The sequence below is a fragment of the Anopheles bellator genome, chromosome 2 (assembly GCF_943735745.2).
Source record: "Anopheles bellator chromosome 2, idAnoBellAS_SP24_06.2, whole genome shotgun sequence".
NCBI classification, from domain to species: Eukaryota; Metazoa; Arthropoda; class Insecta; order Diptera; family Culicidae; genus Anopheles; species Anopheles bellator.
In genome coordinates this window covers 63,434,725-63,451,027 of record NC_071286.1, presented here as the reverse complement: position 1 = coordinate 63,451,027, position 16,303 = coordinate 63,434,725, and the positions used below count along the sequence as shown (strand labels likewise).

At 50.7% G+C, this 16,303-nt stretch overlaps 1 protein-coding gene across 1 annotated transcript in view; it reads right to left on the bottom strand.

The window, feature by feature from the left end:
- LOC131207856 (protein sickie) overlaps positions 1-16,303 on the bottom strand; it is a 177,270-nt gene that overhangs the window by 104,213 nt on the left and 56,754 nt on the right. Inside the window, exons 3-4 of the mRNA XM_058200488.1 lie at positions 12,542-12,668; positions 12,250-12,400 (exon numbers count right to left, since the gene is read on the bottom strand). Of these exons, the coding sequence (XP_058056471.1) occupies positions 12,250-12,400; positions 12,542-12,668 (278 nt within the window). The remainder of the gene's footprint in view (positions 1-12,249; positions 12,401-12,541; positions 12,669-16,303) is intronic.

The following is a 16,303-nucleotide window of genomic DNA, read 5'->3' as shown; positions in this document are numbered from 1 at the left end:
GTGAACGTCATACTTTTTCGCCGACGACTCGCTGCAGACGACAGCTGACGGCGACGGCGGCACTCGGCATGCCGTTTCGGCACTGCACTCGACAGTTTCGGTCCCGAAACTTCCCTCCTTTTTGGGTCCTTATTGGCTCGCTCCAATCGAACAGGATGCAGGCAATCGTCTGGAACGGAAATCGGATCGGCAATATCGAAACCGGGGTTCGACACAGTTCAACGACACGGCTCGGAAAGGAAGTAGTTCGAGCACGCGTCGGGTCGTCCATAAATCAGCCGAGTTGAAGGCGGCAGGAGCACAATTAAAATCGAGGACCCCAGCAACGCACCAGCCGACGTTGGTCACGCCGGTGGTTCATTGGCCTCGGGTTCTAAGCTCGAAATCGGTGCTTTGCCCGAGACGGACGCCTACGCGGTGAGTGGCGCGTCTTCGCCAAATGTCACCGCAGGATGGAACGCGGTGGGCCGCCGAGCCGCTATCAAAATGTCATCGAATGACGCGCGTCTCGGCGCAAGATGCAAACGCCCGGTGCCAGTGCCACTTAACGGGAACTGGGTGCGCCCGCCGGCTGTCTTGGCGCGCGAAGCAGGAACCAACATAAAAACGCAATAAATTGCATTGCAGTGTCAATGGGCCGCCAAGGAAATCCTTCATTTTACGGGCCCCACCAGACAGACAACGGTCAGGGCTGGGCTGGGTCAGAGTTTATGATGGCAACCCGTTGCCGGGTGCTGCCGGCACACCAAGGATCCAGTGACGGACCGAGAAACGGACCACGGACTCCCGGACACGCCATATTTGTTCGATTATTCATCCACCCGCGCGCCGAGAGCGCTGCTCGTTATGGAACTAAAACATTACTCGAACGTGTATTTCCGCACGCCTCGGAACCGGTCCGGGTCGGTCGAGGCGAAACCGTAAACCACACCTGGCGACCCGGCCTGTGGTCTGAGGTTAGGGATTAAGCGAACGCAGCGAAAGGATTTGGGGGGCACTCTGGAGGGGCCGTTGGAACGAAAGTTGGATAACTTTCATCATTTGTCGAGGCCTTTCTCTTGTGGGGCCGAAAACCCCACCGGGGAAATATGAATCCCACTGCGAGTGGGAGTGCCCGCGTCTCGGGGCCAATGCAACCGGTGCAGCTGCAACGCCGTGCCGAGTGCAACACCATTCCTTCTGCAATCGAAACGAGTGGGCCTCAAAATTTTGAACCAATCCGCAATGCATTGCGTTTCCACAATAGTGAGACCACCGTGACACCCGATACCCGTTCCGTTATTGATATTGGGCCACAATTAAGGCTAAATCGTTTCGAGTTCGGCACAATCGTCGTCAGAAAACATTAACGACCAAACAGTGGAGATACGTTCGATAATAAATCAAAACGGTTAATTACGCCCGGGCTCTGTTGGGTCGCTGGGGCCTTCTCTCAACTTGGCGCAAAAAAATATTATTTAAGACCACCGGCTTGCGCGCAGGTTTATGTGTCCATTAGTGGCACGCTTTTGCACGGCTTTATGGAAATATCGACGGCGTCTTCCCTGGGCCTGAGAATTCACTGAGAGGCCATTTTTACCGACACAAACCGGACTTTCACCGTCCGTCAAGCAATCAAGCAAATTGAGAGACGGGGAATGTTATCTTAATGTTTAGTGCCACTTAGTCGATGCCGGACAAAGCAGAAAAAAACACTCATTAAAATCGACCAATCGAATCGAGCGCCGTCTGGCCGGGCATCTGTTCGCTGACGGCGGCCCTCTCAAATCAATCTTTCGCCGGTCCGAACCCAACCCAAGCGCTTAAGCATAATATTTACGGTTTCGGCGCATAAATTGCGAGACGCACAGTGACACGATTTATTTGGCGTGGGTTTCACGGGGAACTCCCATTGTGCTCTATTTATGGACTCGGCACCGGTGTTGAGTGGCCGGAATGCACTTCAATTCCTGCTGTGTGTGCCCGCTCTGGTGGGCCAATATTCGTTTCCGGTGTGGCTCAAAAAATATCGGCCAGCTTTTCCCCTGGAAAACCTGCTGCTGCAGCTGCTGTTTGGTAATTTAACCACACTTATCTCCCGGGGGCGGCCGCCACTTTTTTTCTTCTTCGCTCGCGAAGCGCATAAATTAAAACCGATTTCGCCGACCGCCGCCGAAAAATGGGGCTCCTTGGAAATGGCGGCCAAAACAAACCGAAAACAAAACCGGGCCCGGCACAGACGGCGGTTACCCAACGGCGGCTTTTCGGTGTGTGGGCTGCTGCAAAAGACAAACAACGCAACGCACCGAACCCGAGCGAAGAGCGTGTCTGTTTCTGAAGGGGACGCACTGGACGGCCGCCTGATCCCGGAAGCCAACGCCGACACCGCCCACCGATGGGTCGGATACATAAACTCAAAGCGAAGAAAACAAAGTCGGGGAAAACACCGAGGGGTCCGAGCATAAGAGCCCAGAGGGGGTTTTCTCTTTTGTACTTGCACAGCTGTGAATGTTTTCCGTTTTTCCGATGAAAAATTTATGATCCCTCCGCGAGCCGGGACTTTATCGTTCCGCGGGCATCGCGCGTTGCGTTGAAACCGGACAGATAACGGAGGCGATCAACGACACGATTGTGCAAGTTGTTTAAACAGGTTGTGCGTTTTGTTTTGTTGTGGCTGGTATTGTTTGATCCCCGGACACGCTCCCAGGACCAGGAGTGCTCCCCACGTCTTCGATTAATCAAGATTTATAAGTTCGGGAGCCCGCAGTTCGGCAGACAAAGCCCGGGGACCTCAGCTTTCCATCATCACCGGAAAATGTTTTCGTTAAAAAAAAAACGGGAGCCAAACTTGGTGTTCCTGGCGTGTTTTCCGGATGTCATTCGACATCCAGCCACAGCAGCCATCTGCTAGACGAATTGCACTTACGGTGCACTCCCGTTTCATCCTTTCCCCGTTGCAATTGTGGTTTACATCTCGACCGGCGCGAAAAACACATGAAAGCGGGCACGAGAAGGGCCTTGCTTCGGGGTCCTTCTCTACGGAAATGACGTGGAGAATGTTTCAACGCAACGATAAACCACGGAACTAACCGTCGACTCTTTGTCATCGTCGGCCGATGTTTTTGGGGTGAGAGTTTTGAGTTCACGACGGTGACAGCATCGTTCGTCACTTGGCGAAGATGCATTTTTGAGCACTTCTTTGTGCCTGTTTCCCAACGCGGACAGACCCAGCAATCGCCGTGCAGCGTCCCAATTTCGATGTTTTAATCTACAAAAATGCTAGCCCTCTTGGAGAGTGGAAGAAACTCGGGTGCGCGTGGAAACTCGCCTCACAATTGATGATCTCGACTCGGTCTATCACGGAGTCGGAGTTGTATTTATTTTAATCTTTTCGAAGAAGCGAGAAGCGTCTACTGTTTGCTGGAACACTCCACGCAATGGAACGCTCGATAAACGTACTCCAAAAACGGGGACCCTCAAGGGTTGAGCGCTCCGCTTATTTGTCTAGGATTGGGATCGAAAAATTGCGACACGATAAACTTGGGCGGGTTGAGAGTCAGAAAATTGATTTGTTTGATGTTCCATTTGCACTGTTCCACACGCTGTGACATTTGGCCCGTGTTTGTTGTCAGCTTGTTGTTCGGTGTCCCGATTTTATCAACAGCGTCCTCGGGCCCCTACTTGAATGTTTAATCAATTTGATGGAAGTCTAACACAACATCGTTTATCGCCTATCGCCCGCAAAAAAATCCCTGGCCACACTTTAAAGCTAGGTTCCAATCATCGTTTATCGGCGATGCGTCTTCGATTAGTCTTCGATGTCGATGTCTGGTCCTAAGCCTTCGCGGCGAGGTAGTTTTCGATTGACAAATGTTTATCGAATGTTGCAAACAGGGAAAGATAAAGGCCCCGAACGATAACATAAATTGGGTGGCAGCACCAACCAAAAAAGGAAACACCAGATTGACGTTGGCGTCGGCGGCTCAGCCCAGGGCTCGAGGCTCCGACGCCCGGCATATTAATGGAGCGAAGGAAGCGAAAGCAAACCACCCACTCTCGGTCGACGGTCAACCCCTCGTCGCGGTTGTTGCGGATTCTCCGGGGTTTCCCTTCTGTGTGCATTTTTATTATGTTGATCCAGCTAACTATTTGCGGATTGTGATACAACGATGTGCCGGCACCGGAGAGAGACTCTTGGCCGGCCGGCACAGGCTGGCTGGGTGGCTGGCAGATCAAAAAGGGATTTGTTTACACTTTTGCGTCCAGCCAAGGAAGGAATCCGTACGAGAGCGAACCTTTTGGCTTTCGGGACTGTGGCCGTTATGCGGTTTCTGTTTACATTTGCCCCACAATGCGCGTGTGTTCGTGTGGAGTGTCTGGTCAACCACAACAAGTCCACAGGAGTAGCCGCAAGTGGAGTGTTGTTGGCAGGAGCAAGGGATGACACGATCGACGCGCTCCTTCGGCGTCTTTGGCGGGTCGGTTGTGCATATGTCAGAAACATGAAAACCAAACAACGTAAAGTGTCGCCTGCGCTGGCCATTTGATCTGAACGGGGAGGTGAACAAAGTTGCAACGGGTTGCGCCGGTTCGAGTCTGGGCCCGTGGTTCATCTTTCCAGGACTCAGCCAGGACAGTCGCGCTGTGATAAATGACCTCGAGGGGCACTGAGAAGGAGGCACGATTTATGATGTTGCGTCCGCAACCAGGACCTGGTGGGTCTGGCTGGCCACGGTCATTAATTTAACTTCCGCCCAACTTTGTCGCGTTTTGAAAATTGATTTCACTCAACCGGCGATTAGGGGTCACACAATGCACATCACTACTCCGGGCATTCGGGTGGCAGTATTCCATTAATTGGTTGCACATAAATCACACACGGACACGGACGTACAGCCTCGGGCCGCTTATCGCAGGACGCAGGAATCAACATCAACCACTCGAGCAAAGCGCGATCGCGCCGCTGTAGAGCCTCCTGCTAATCGATTTATGTGATTCGAATTCGCAAACACATGCCGGCCGGCAACACCATCGCGCCACGCACCGCACAGGAACCCCATCGATTTCGCACCGATCGCCCGAAGGAGTCGCAGGTCTTATCTTATCGGCGGCCAAGGCGGCCCGTCGAGGTCGTCACAGGTCGTCACGGGGAAAGACCCTCACGAACGAGAAGAAGTCCCGCGCTATTGAGACTATATTATTATATTATATTCGAAACGGCACGGAACACTAGACACACCGGAACAGAGCCTCTGCCAACGGGCGACGCACCCTTCAAACACACGGCACCCAACAATTCCACCCCTATCGCGGAGGGTGCGTACTACGCGGGTTTGAAAACAAAGCACGCGAAAGGACCAACGGCCAATTGCGCTAAACTCCGGCTTTTTTCGGCCGCTGGACGCGCGGACAATGACGTCGGCGGGTTTGACGGCGATGACGACAGGAGATGGCGCCATCAGTTTTAGAGACTGGGAACGCAGAGAGAGATTGAGAGAGGACAAGGAAATCGTTCTCTCCGAGGCACTATGGGAAAATGGTGGTCATAAACCAACTTTGAAAAGTGACGATTTCAGTTATATTTTCCTAAAATAGATAAGTTATCTGTCGAAGTCAAAAGAGTTATAAAAAATATTCTTTAAACCCAACATTTAACAGCTACTTTAACGTTATCGTTAGCACAGTTCTGCAATGGTAATGTACCTCTATTATACATCATTAGAAAGGTAATTAATCCTTCTTTCATATGAAATAATAAAATATTTACGTTTTGCATTGCTAGTACATTTTTATCGGGAATTAGTATAAAAAATTCAAAAAAAATATTTTATCAATTTTGATAATTCAAATGGTAAAAATTACTTATTTTCAAAATTACCACAAACGCAATGGATAAAGCTCAATTCGATAATTTCATAATCATTTTTTACACTCATACTTGAACCCTTGTATTACATATAAAATGTTGAATTTAATTAAACCACGGGCAAAGAAAACAAAAACGTTGAATCTATGTTGAAAACGTAGATTCTTCCTAAAATCAAATATGTCCACCGATGCAATGCAAATTGACCACAGTGCTAAGAGACATGAGAGAAAAATTTCTCTCTTCTCTCGGAACTTTGAAAATGTTCGGTTTCCCGAACATTTGTTGTGCTGTGTTTGCAAAACCAATACATACGCATACGTTAAGGAGAGCGAGAAAATAACTGTCCCGAGTGCGAATGTGTACCAAAAATTAGTGACCTTTTCGAGAATGGAAAATTTGAAATTTAAAGCAAACACGGACAACTTCACGCAGCATAATTAATTGCACACTTTGAAGATCATTTCTTGAATACTGTTTTTTGCATGTGAACGTTGTTGGTGACGCTTAAAGCGCGTTGTCTGGAGTAAATCATGCTCCATTTGGACAGTAAAGGGACGAATTTTGTTCCCAAAATTTTGTTTGTTGCTGTGCTGTAAAATTGATAAATAAACATAATCACACCGTTTTAGCAAGGGGTTTAGTTATTTGATGAACCGACTATTGCATGTTCTTAAATCAGTCCTTCATCAAGCGACTTGTTCTATGGGTCCTTCCGTTTTATTGCTCTTTTATTGGACAATGAGGAGTTTCTATTGAGATACCAAAAGGATATCGGTTATATCCTGACAACCAATGGCCCAAACTCGTATCTTACGATAAATGCCTAAAACTTTTGAATTGTCCAAATTGAAATAGTGGGGCAAGATATCTTCGGACTTTCAAATCACTTGTTCGTCCTCCATTTTGGACACCAAACCCAACAACAAAACGTAGACAACATTTGGATGAAATGTGTCATAAAATTAAGGTTTAACTTCTTTTGTACTTTTTTATGTTAATATGCTTGAACAAGGTGCATCTTATGTGATTAGACTACAGTGATTGCAAAAAATCGTTTGCTCCCTGTCGGAATCTAGAGCAGTCTTCTGCAGACCCGCTTTATATCTCATGCTTTATAAGATTTTCAGATTGATGATAATATGTTTTGTTTATGTTAAAACTGTAGATGATTATCACTTAAAGTTGACCAAAACGGATTATGGCTCTTCTTAATTCTAAACCTGTCCGCGACAACCTGATGGCTCCGATAAACGAGCAACGCCCTGAGGCGCAACCCCAACCCCTTTAACCACCAAATTCCATTCAGAGCACTGTGTCGGAACCGTTTCACTTCGCGTTTGTCACAATCCGCGGTGGCAAAAGAAACACTTTCGCCGACCGTCGGTTTTTGAAATGGAAATTAAAACCATCAAACCGCGACCGACGCAAAGAGCACCATTTAGCACCACTTTTTGGGTGGCGGTTGACGTTGTGACACATTGTTCCATGGTGGGCGGGCGGGCTCCTGTGAACTTCATCTTGGATTCGGATTTCTTTTGTCGGCCGGAAAAGATACATATGTAAATTTAAATTGATTTTCACGCCGGTTACACTGCCGCGGGGTGGAAAACTTTGGATAAGTTTTCCGCAAAAGTGACAGAGTGCCCGGGGTGCCATTGTTTGTTGTCGCAACATCGCATAAATGCATGCTGATCATCCAATGTCTCGGGGGGCCCTAACCACAATCCACCCACCGGCAGTCGTCGCCCGAGGGTCCCGGGACCAAGCCGTGGACGAAAGGTGTGGAGATTTAAATGCAATTTTAGTCGAAATTCAATTACCACCCGAACAATGCCACCTCAAAATGATGCTCCAGTCGACCGGTGCCACGCCGCGGGCTGCGACCCGTCCAATTTGGAAGCATATTCTGTGAACATGCTCGGGATTGTTTGTGAGTTTTTATCGCACCCCACGCACACACGTTGTAAAGGGTTCATTTCCGGGCCCTCTGTATGTTAATTGGCCCAGGTCGAGACGATCCCTCCCGCACGATGTCACGTCGCCGTCGTGGAGAGCGACAACGACGGAGAATAATCATCGCTTCTATTGATCCCCGGGGCTGGACGATCCGTCAAATCCGTCTGTCACACGACGAAGACCCAAAAGTCAATAAACAAACGCCCAGGCCCTCGGGCCCTGCACACAAGTTCATGGATCAACACCGGCTCTCGAGTGCGTGGCCCAATAAAATACAATATTGTTTGGGGGGTCTGGTTCTGCTCCGTCCCGGAAACGGCTGTCGAATGCTGTGGCGACGCGCTGATGAGTTATGGATACGGTTTCCATACGTGCAACGCGCTTTATGGTTCAATTGTTACGCCTTGTTGTTCCGACAAACCGAAAGCGGGCCTTTTTTGGTTACATTCCTCCATCGGGTCAAGAGTTCACCAGAAGGGCCTGGTGCTGTATCCATTACCATATTACCAGCCACAAAGTTTCTCATTAAAGCCCAGTTACCACCAACGATTCATTAAAAGTATCAACGCCCTGCGGTTGGTAGCCCACGAGGGATAACACTATCGGGAGTTCCTGGGCGGGCGTTCGTGATAAGGAGCAGTAAAAACGGTGCACAGAAAGCAACCGGAACCCCCTCACGGGAGCGATAAGCGGGTAGTCTATAGCGGCAAAAGGGGTTTGCGATGCCGATAATAACTGCACTAATTTGGCTTTAAAAATCTACTCCACCTCCACGTGGCAGCACGTGTCCCGTGGGATGGCCCTCGGATGGGGAAAAAATCTATATATTAATCCAAACCTTCCCGAAGCCCGGAAGACGTGCTCCGGAATGAAGTTGGCAAAGTTCTTCCTAATCACCACCATTTGTGACACTCTCTGTGTGGCTCGGCCATAGAGTCGCCGCCGGTGGCCACATGGGACATGATTTACGCACCGAATTGATACCGCTCCCCATCACTCGGTAGCTCCCCTTCATCGCGCATCATCACAACACTGGGGCGCGAAGGGGCGCGTCCACTCGGAAAGGACGCTAGACCAGGGATAGGACCCGGCTGGAATGTGTTTCGCGCGCACGCCGGTTGTTTTGGGTGCGTAAACGGGATTCCGAGAGGGTGGCAAGATTTATGTCCTTTTCAGGCCCACCACCCACCATCCACTCCACGTTCCACTGGGACATTATGGACATTGCGGAGCGGATTTGAATTTGCATTTATCCCTTTCTAACGCTCGGCGCTGCCGTTGATGATGTTATCCTTCTGCGGTGGGGTACCTGGCTATAGTGTTTCTAGTGTTCCGGGTGTTACCTTTCAAATCCTGGCTGAAACCATCCGTAACGCTCCGGTGCAAGTAGCGTACAAAAATGAATATAAACGATCCGACCACGCCGCCATTAGAAATTATTTATCGAGAGACTGGTGGCCAGAGAAAGGAAGCATTACTTGGGGTGCACCGTGGTTTAACCCTCCAGACGGACTAGGGGCTTCCGGCTCGACTCTCGGGGTGGCCCCAAGAAGGATTAGCAACATGGCGATGCCATGCGGATGCCTAGGCCAATATTTGTCTTCGTCTTAGCGCCGACGTGGCACGTGTGCCGCTAAGATTTTAAGTGCCTGCACCAGCGCACCCTCTTCGCGGCTGGGCTTACAAGTTGTTCGACAAACTTTTACAACCTCAACCTTGGTCGGTGGTTTTGTCCCGTGCATAATTGACGCGTTCGGTCGTAGCATCGGCCTCCCCGGATAATCAATCAACCTCGGGTGGCTCGATGAAGATCGATCGTCCTGGTGGGGCCAGCCAGTGCTGGTCAATACGTTTGGGAGTGGCCACGTGCCCCTAGCATGGCACGGCAAAAGAACAACACAAGCGTGATGGCTCAGGCGCCGTACAGGAATTCAGGCAGGGGCGATGTAATAAATTTCGACTCCTTGCGCAGGGGTTCGACTCCCATTCCGGATTGTGCGACAAGATAGCACTTTTTGTATTCCACAAATTTACAAAACCCTATCGCGGCCCTTCGGACCGGAAATGGGGATCAAACGGTGGTTCTCTCATTACCATTCACCGCCACAGTCGCCTTCCATATGGCTCACGTTCCGGTGCTCCGTTAGCCGTGTCCTTTCGAAGTGTTTCTTTTTTTGTTGGTTTTAAGGTCCAATTTACAGCCGGAAAGGGAGTACCAAATATGAGTTCCACACGGTCGGTCCGGTGCCATAAATTCTAGGGCGGTCAGCTGGCGGCTTATGTTCCGCACGCCGCACTAATCGTCGGTCGCTCCGTTTATTGCTCAATATTCAAATAAACCCATTGTGAGGCAATAATAAAAAGGAACTAGCTAACCCCGAAGCGGCGCACCTTTCGGATACGATCGTTCCTGTACCAACAGTTTACCGTGCAGCGTTAGTTAATCAATTTTATGGTACAACAACTGGTGTAGCGTTCCCAAAGCAGATAAATACTTTCGAATGGCCATCTTCTATCAATTTATCACCCAGTTTTTTTCCTGCTCGGTATCGTACTGGTTAAGGAACGATTATCGATCGATAATCCACAGAGCAAGGCGTCCTAGCAAAATCTGGCATCTCGTACCCTCGGGGGGCCCCGTTGCCGAATTTAATATCTTTCTTTGTCGGTGAAGCAGAGCATAAATGTCCCTTCCCAAGCCCCAGCAAAAAGCGGTACGACGGTAGAGCCGGGAAACTTTCTCCAAGAAATTCCCCCAGCGGGGAGTTGACACAATCCTGGTTCTGGTCCGCCATTTCTTTCGACCGCTCGTCATTTCACGCAGCGCACCAACATCATCATCGTCGTCGTCATCGTCGTCGTCGTCGTGCCCTAAACGGTGTTAGACATGCATTGGTTCTCGTCCTTTTTTATTACGACTCGATCACCGCGTGCGCTCGTTGATCGGACCCCGCCTGCGGCTACCGCAACCGGAAGGACAACATTGAATCACCTTTCAACCTGCCCTCGCCCCCGCTGGGTGGCCACCTTCGTCACAAATAGGATTGTCACACTCAATTTTCCCCGGCGATGATATTTCCTCACAAATGCGTGTGGAAATACAATTTAAACCACCGTCGTCGTCTTCGTCGTTTTCCTTGTCGGGTGGGGATGCTTTTTGGCCACCCGACCCTATCAGGGGGAGGCCATAAACTACAAACATCTGCGCTCAACCTTTCGCCGCGGCGGAAGGAAGTTCCAGGTTTTTATCGTCTCCCGTTCGGGACACGGCATCGATCGCATTTCCGATTTTTCCCTCCGCCTAGATGTTGTTTCAGGATTTGCTTACCCTGCCCTAGCGGGTTTTTTTGTTGTCTTGGGGCAGCCAGGCAAAAAAGGGCCACCGACACCGGGCCAAATGGAAGCAAAACCCGGGATTGGACCGAAAAAGGACCAACAGCAAACCCCTCCTCGAAGACGCCCCACTGGAGCGCGGGCACGCGCGCCCCGTTGTTTGCCTTTCGGTGAAAGCAGCCATGAAACATAAAACCGGAAACAGTAACAGAAGTCAAACCGGGGACCCTCGGATGTAAAGCGTAAAATTAGTTTTTGGGGCTGACGGAGCCCCGTGCAAGGTTAATTAAACGTAATTTGTGCGCCGTTTGATGGCGCTCAGATGAATTGGATCGATTCGATATCCGGAAGCGAACGGAATATTGATAGCCCTCGCGTCAACGAAGCACCCCGGAACGCTGCACTATCTGTGATCTAAATTGCAATTGCAGCGCACTAAAGACACCTAGAAGGGACCGGTAAAACGTGACTCGCCGTGAACGAGTTTTCCACCGGGGCGGGGCAGCATCTTGGGCGATACGAAACCCATTTACATTGTCAATGTATCTATCTATCAACAGCCCGCGCCCAACTAATCCGCTGCCGTCACCATCAGCGGCAGCGTTCGTTTCGTTCGCCTTCATTTAAATCGTTCCGTTTCGGGAGTCTGTTTGGCGAAACACCGGCAATCGCATTAAAATGCAGCAAAAGCGTAAACAAACAGCGCAACCGGCAACCGGCAAGTGGTCCCTCGGGACACGGGAGGAGGGTCCACGCCTCCTCGCTGGTTTATGCTGCCGCTACCGGTTGTGCCACATGCGACATCACATTTGCATTTCCGTCTGATCCGGCGGCAACCCGGTCGGGGGCCTCGGTGTGTTGTATCTGATCCCGGCAGCATCATCGGATCGGAGATTTTATGCAGTGCGCGCCGTCGTACGTGTGTATTAAAATATGGCCACACATTTACTGTTACTAGCTGTGGTGGCCGTGAAACGTACGCAGAATATTAACATAAATCGGTTCCATTATCCTGTGTTCACCGTGGAACGTGAACCGGAACCACTCATCTAGATCAAGAATGCTTCATTCAGCAAAGACACAAACCCTTGTGGGTTTGCTTCCAAACTTACCGGTTGGTCATTTCCGTCGGAGCCGCATGAATCTCAACCTTTGTTTGCTGTTGCTGCTGTTGTTGCTGTTGCTGCTGATGGTGCAGCTGCGGGGGTGGCTGATGCAGCAATTGCAGCGATGATTTCTGCTTCGTTGCTTGTTTGTACCGACCTGCGGAATGATGGAGAATTCTTTTCGTTTAACAGCGCCCTCTAGTTGTGAGCGGTGGCCTTTCAGCAAAGGCACAAACCGCCAAGGTACTAAAGCTGTTCAAAACTGTTCAAATTTAATTTCAAAATGTTCGTTACTTACTCAAAGCAAAGAAGAGCGAAAGAACCGCCTTTAGCCGCCCGCCGCAGATGTCGTTCGGTGTGACCGATTCTAGGCCACCGACCTGATGCTGTCTCAGGACCGTGAGACAGGAGTTAACGTTGTCGTACTGCGGGGAAAAGGAAAGCAAACGGAAAGGCAGTGTTAACGGCAGTGTTGTGCTGAACAGTGTGCAACGCACACTGTTGTTTACTGTTTGTTTACTCATAGAAATAGGTCCCGCATTCCTACTTTGCTGGTGCTTTGGAATAGCTTCACGAACTCCGCGTCAAGCGCGGATCAAATGACCAATTACGATTTGCGTGCCGCGCGCCCCATTATGGTTCATTTGACGCGCTGTTCAACTACGCGCCACGCCAAACTACGAGCTGACAATTCCCTCAAGCTTATGACGAGGGAGCAGTCCCAGGAAACGATTTCAAATCGATCGCTAGAGAACGCCAGATGCACCCACGATAAGCGACCAAAAGCCCCGACTGAATGACTCTGCTGGATGTGACAAATGCGCTGTTTGGCGCCCGCCCAACCGTCTCAAGGCCCCGAGACGTCGACTTCCTTCGCGAGAACGTCGCGATGACGCGGCGTCTGGCACAACTTGTTGCGTCAAGTATTTCGTTGGCCCCATTCTTAATTCGCGCACCGTTTTTTTTTTGCAATCCTCACAGCTGTTGTTGCGGTCGCGCCGAAGCCGATCACGCGCGATCTTGCGCAAACAGATGGAGCAAAGGGATGACTCGCGGGACTTTCGCGGAACCATCCGGGCGAGAGTGAGTGAGCTGGATTTAATGAGCCTCATTGTGCCGTGCCGTGATCCGACTGTAACGTTGAGGTCCGGGGGGGGATTCGTCAAATTACATTTTAATTTATTGTGCACCACATTTCACGCTCTGACGCAAGATCTAGATGCGGGGGCCTGGAATTGTCATAATTTTTCACCTGCGCTCTCTGCAGGTCCGCTGAAGGTTTGAAGCCAGCTCGTGGTCGTTTGAATAAAATTTGCCTATCAAGCGGACACGGTCGCCCATACAGGAACTGTCACCGTGGTTCTGGTCCGTTGAGCACCCGCTCGCAATGTCAGTTGGGGGTGCCCGATGGGGGCGTTCAACCGATGGATAACCCAACCTCCGAGCCTCGCAGCCTCCAAGGTCGAACTAATTACAGAGTCAAACGGGTTGCGTGCGCGGACACCAACGGGGGGCTGATAGTCTGATGGACTGGGGTGATAGTTATTTCAAAATTAATAGCTCACTACTCCCAATGGAACACGGTCTGTCGGTCTTTAGGTCCCAAATCTCAAAACTCATCCCATTCCGGAGCGAACCGGAAATGGGATGAAATTATACCATAAGTTACCTTCCGTGCGAGTCGTACGGATGACGTACGGATCTCTTCACGGGCCGAAACCTTTAATAGCGCCCAACGTCTTCTCTCATGATAAATGGGAGTATCGTGGGGAACTTTAAGCCGATCGGCGGCAGCCCCACGAAGGGGCCCACCAAAATAATCGTTGACTTCCCTGTGGCGGACCGACCGACCGTGTGCGTGTGGCGTGATTGGAAGTCATTTTTTGGCACCGAAAAAGAACGCAATGCCGACAGGCCTCTTTGGGTGCAGGAAATTCCCACCAAGCTTTTTGCCATTTTTCGGTGCTCCGACCATCGGGCAATCCGAGAGTGGGGGCACCGCAAGGGACAGGCCAACCCATCGCAAAGCATTATTTGGTGGCACCTTTTCGCATGGCGTCCTTCCTGGCGGTCGAGGGCAACCTAAGTCAATAATGCCGACCGACCGTTTGCGGAATGCCCTATATGCTGGGTCGTCATCTTCTCCTGTGCTTTTTTTAAAGGTAACTTCCCCAGGAGCCATTTATCCAACTGGTGGCCCAATAATACAGGAGGCCCCGTCGCGAGGGACCTAAAAAGGTGAATTATCAGCAGGTTGATGTTTGGGTGCCCAGCGTGCTGGATGATGTTTTTGGGCGAACATTTCGCCGATGGGTTTGCGTTTGCGCACGAAACGGAACGTTTTATTACCTCGTAGCCGCGTGACCAAAAGCGACTTTATCCGAATGGGCGATGGTAAAAATTTGAAGACTATTTAATGGAGTCAAAGTCGCAATCTTTGGGTGGTGCCCTTAGTCACATCGAACGTGCAACTAAAACCCCTCATTGCCAGGTACTTAAATGAATTTTGTTACCAAGAATTTGGCTTTTGATAGAAAATAATACTAAACAAACAATCACATTTTACTTAAACCGCGCATTGGCCGCCAGCATGGCGTGCGATTGAAGTCGGGCAAAGCCAACCAACACAACAGTGATTGATTTCCAGCAATAAGACCCCTTCCTGAAGTAAGTAGAGGTTGAACCGAGCAACCCAAAGCCCCGGGCCCGAAAGGGCTCTGGCTCTCGGTGGCTTCGGTGCCAAAAAAGGATAGCCTCACGCGACTAGCCTCCAATTTACCCGTCTCAATCGAAGGGGATTTTCGGTGAATAGTAATAATAATCTTACGGACGACCAACTCTCCCGCACACAGATTGTGCCTCTAAGCAGCAGCAGCACCGTTTGTTGTTGGTCGGGACGGATTGGCAACACGCCAGCCAGCCTGCTGACGGCCGTGCCCATTAATCACCACGGCGCAGTACTCCGCGCGGCTCCGGAGGCTGTGTGACTTCATGACAAATTACCGACAACGGCATCGAACATCGAGCATCGAGAGCATCGCCATCGCCCTCTCGAAGCAACATCTTTCTCGGCGTGGCTTATTAGAATCCCGACCCCGAGGCAGGGGCAGAACACGAGCGAAATTGGAACACGAGTTTTCGCCATAATCGGATTCGCCTTTGTTTGCGTGCGATCGCGATCAAGGCCTTTTAAGGACGCGCGGTGTCAGGCCGTCACCACCGGGCTCGGTCTGGTGGCATACATTATGCTCCTCCTGGTGGCCTTGCTGAGCGAGCCCGTCCCCCGCCGTTTGGAGGTGAACAGAACTTTGTGGTTGACTTCGGGATCCTACGAGAATTCGGGCCACTCTATAGGGCCTCCAGCTTGTTGAATGTTTGGTAACAAACTCGAGGAACGTGTGACACAATATAGTGATCGTTGTTGGACATCGTCGGGTGACAGATCCATTCCACTTCGGTCCCCCAGTTCTTGTGGGGTGATCTATTTATAGGAGCAACCCGATGCATTCGACTCGGTCGTCGGGCCCAACGGAAACCACGTTGCACCGAATACGGCGAAGGGAACTGAAGGACAGCCCCGAGAGCCACGTGGTCACCATGGTGAAGACGCACCAATGTCCATAACCGAACCGGGCGTAGTAGAACGACAGCGAACAAGAATGCGTAGAGGGCGTCCCAAAAAGGGGAAAACACTTCCCTCCGTGGACCGATGGCGATGAATGATCATCCGTCCTTCTTTGGGCGATACGCGGGAAAATGCGCCCACCGAAAGCATCGTCGTTGGGTCGGCGTGTGATATGCCAACGTCCCGTTCTTCGGAGTTCAGCGACCCTCGCATCGCGCCCGGATTTATCGGCAACCTGCATGGTCCCCATTCCGAAGCGATATCGTGAGAGGCCCATCATCCCGGCTGGAGTGACTCACGAGAAATGCCACCGATGCCATCGCCACCAATCACAACAAAACATGAAACATTCCACGCCGCCCCAGAAGGTGCTGGCGGGCGGGTCGCGGCGGATATTAGAATTACAAATGCACTTCCCGAGCGATGTCACTCGAA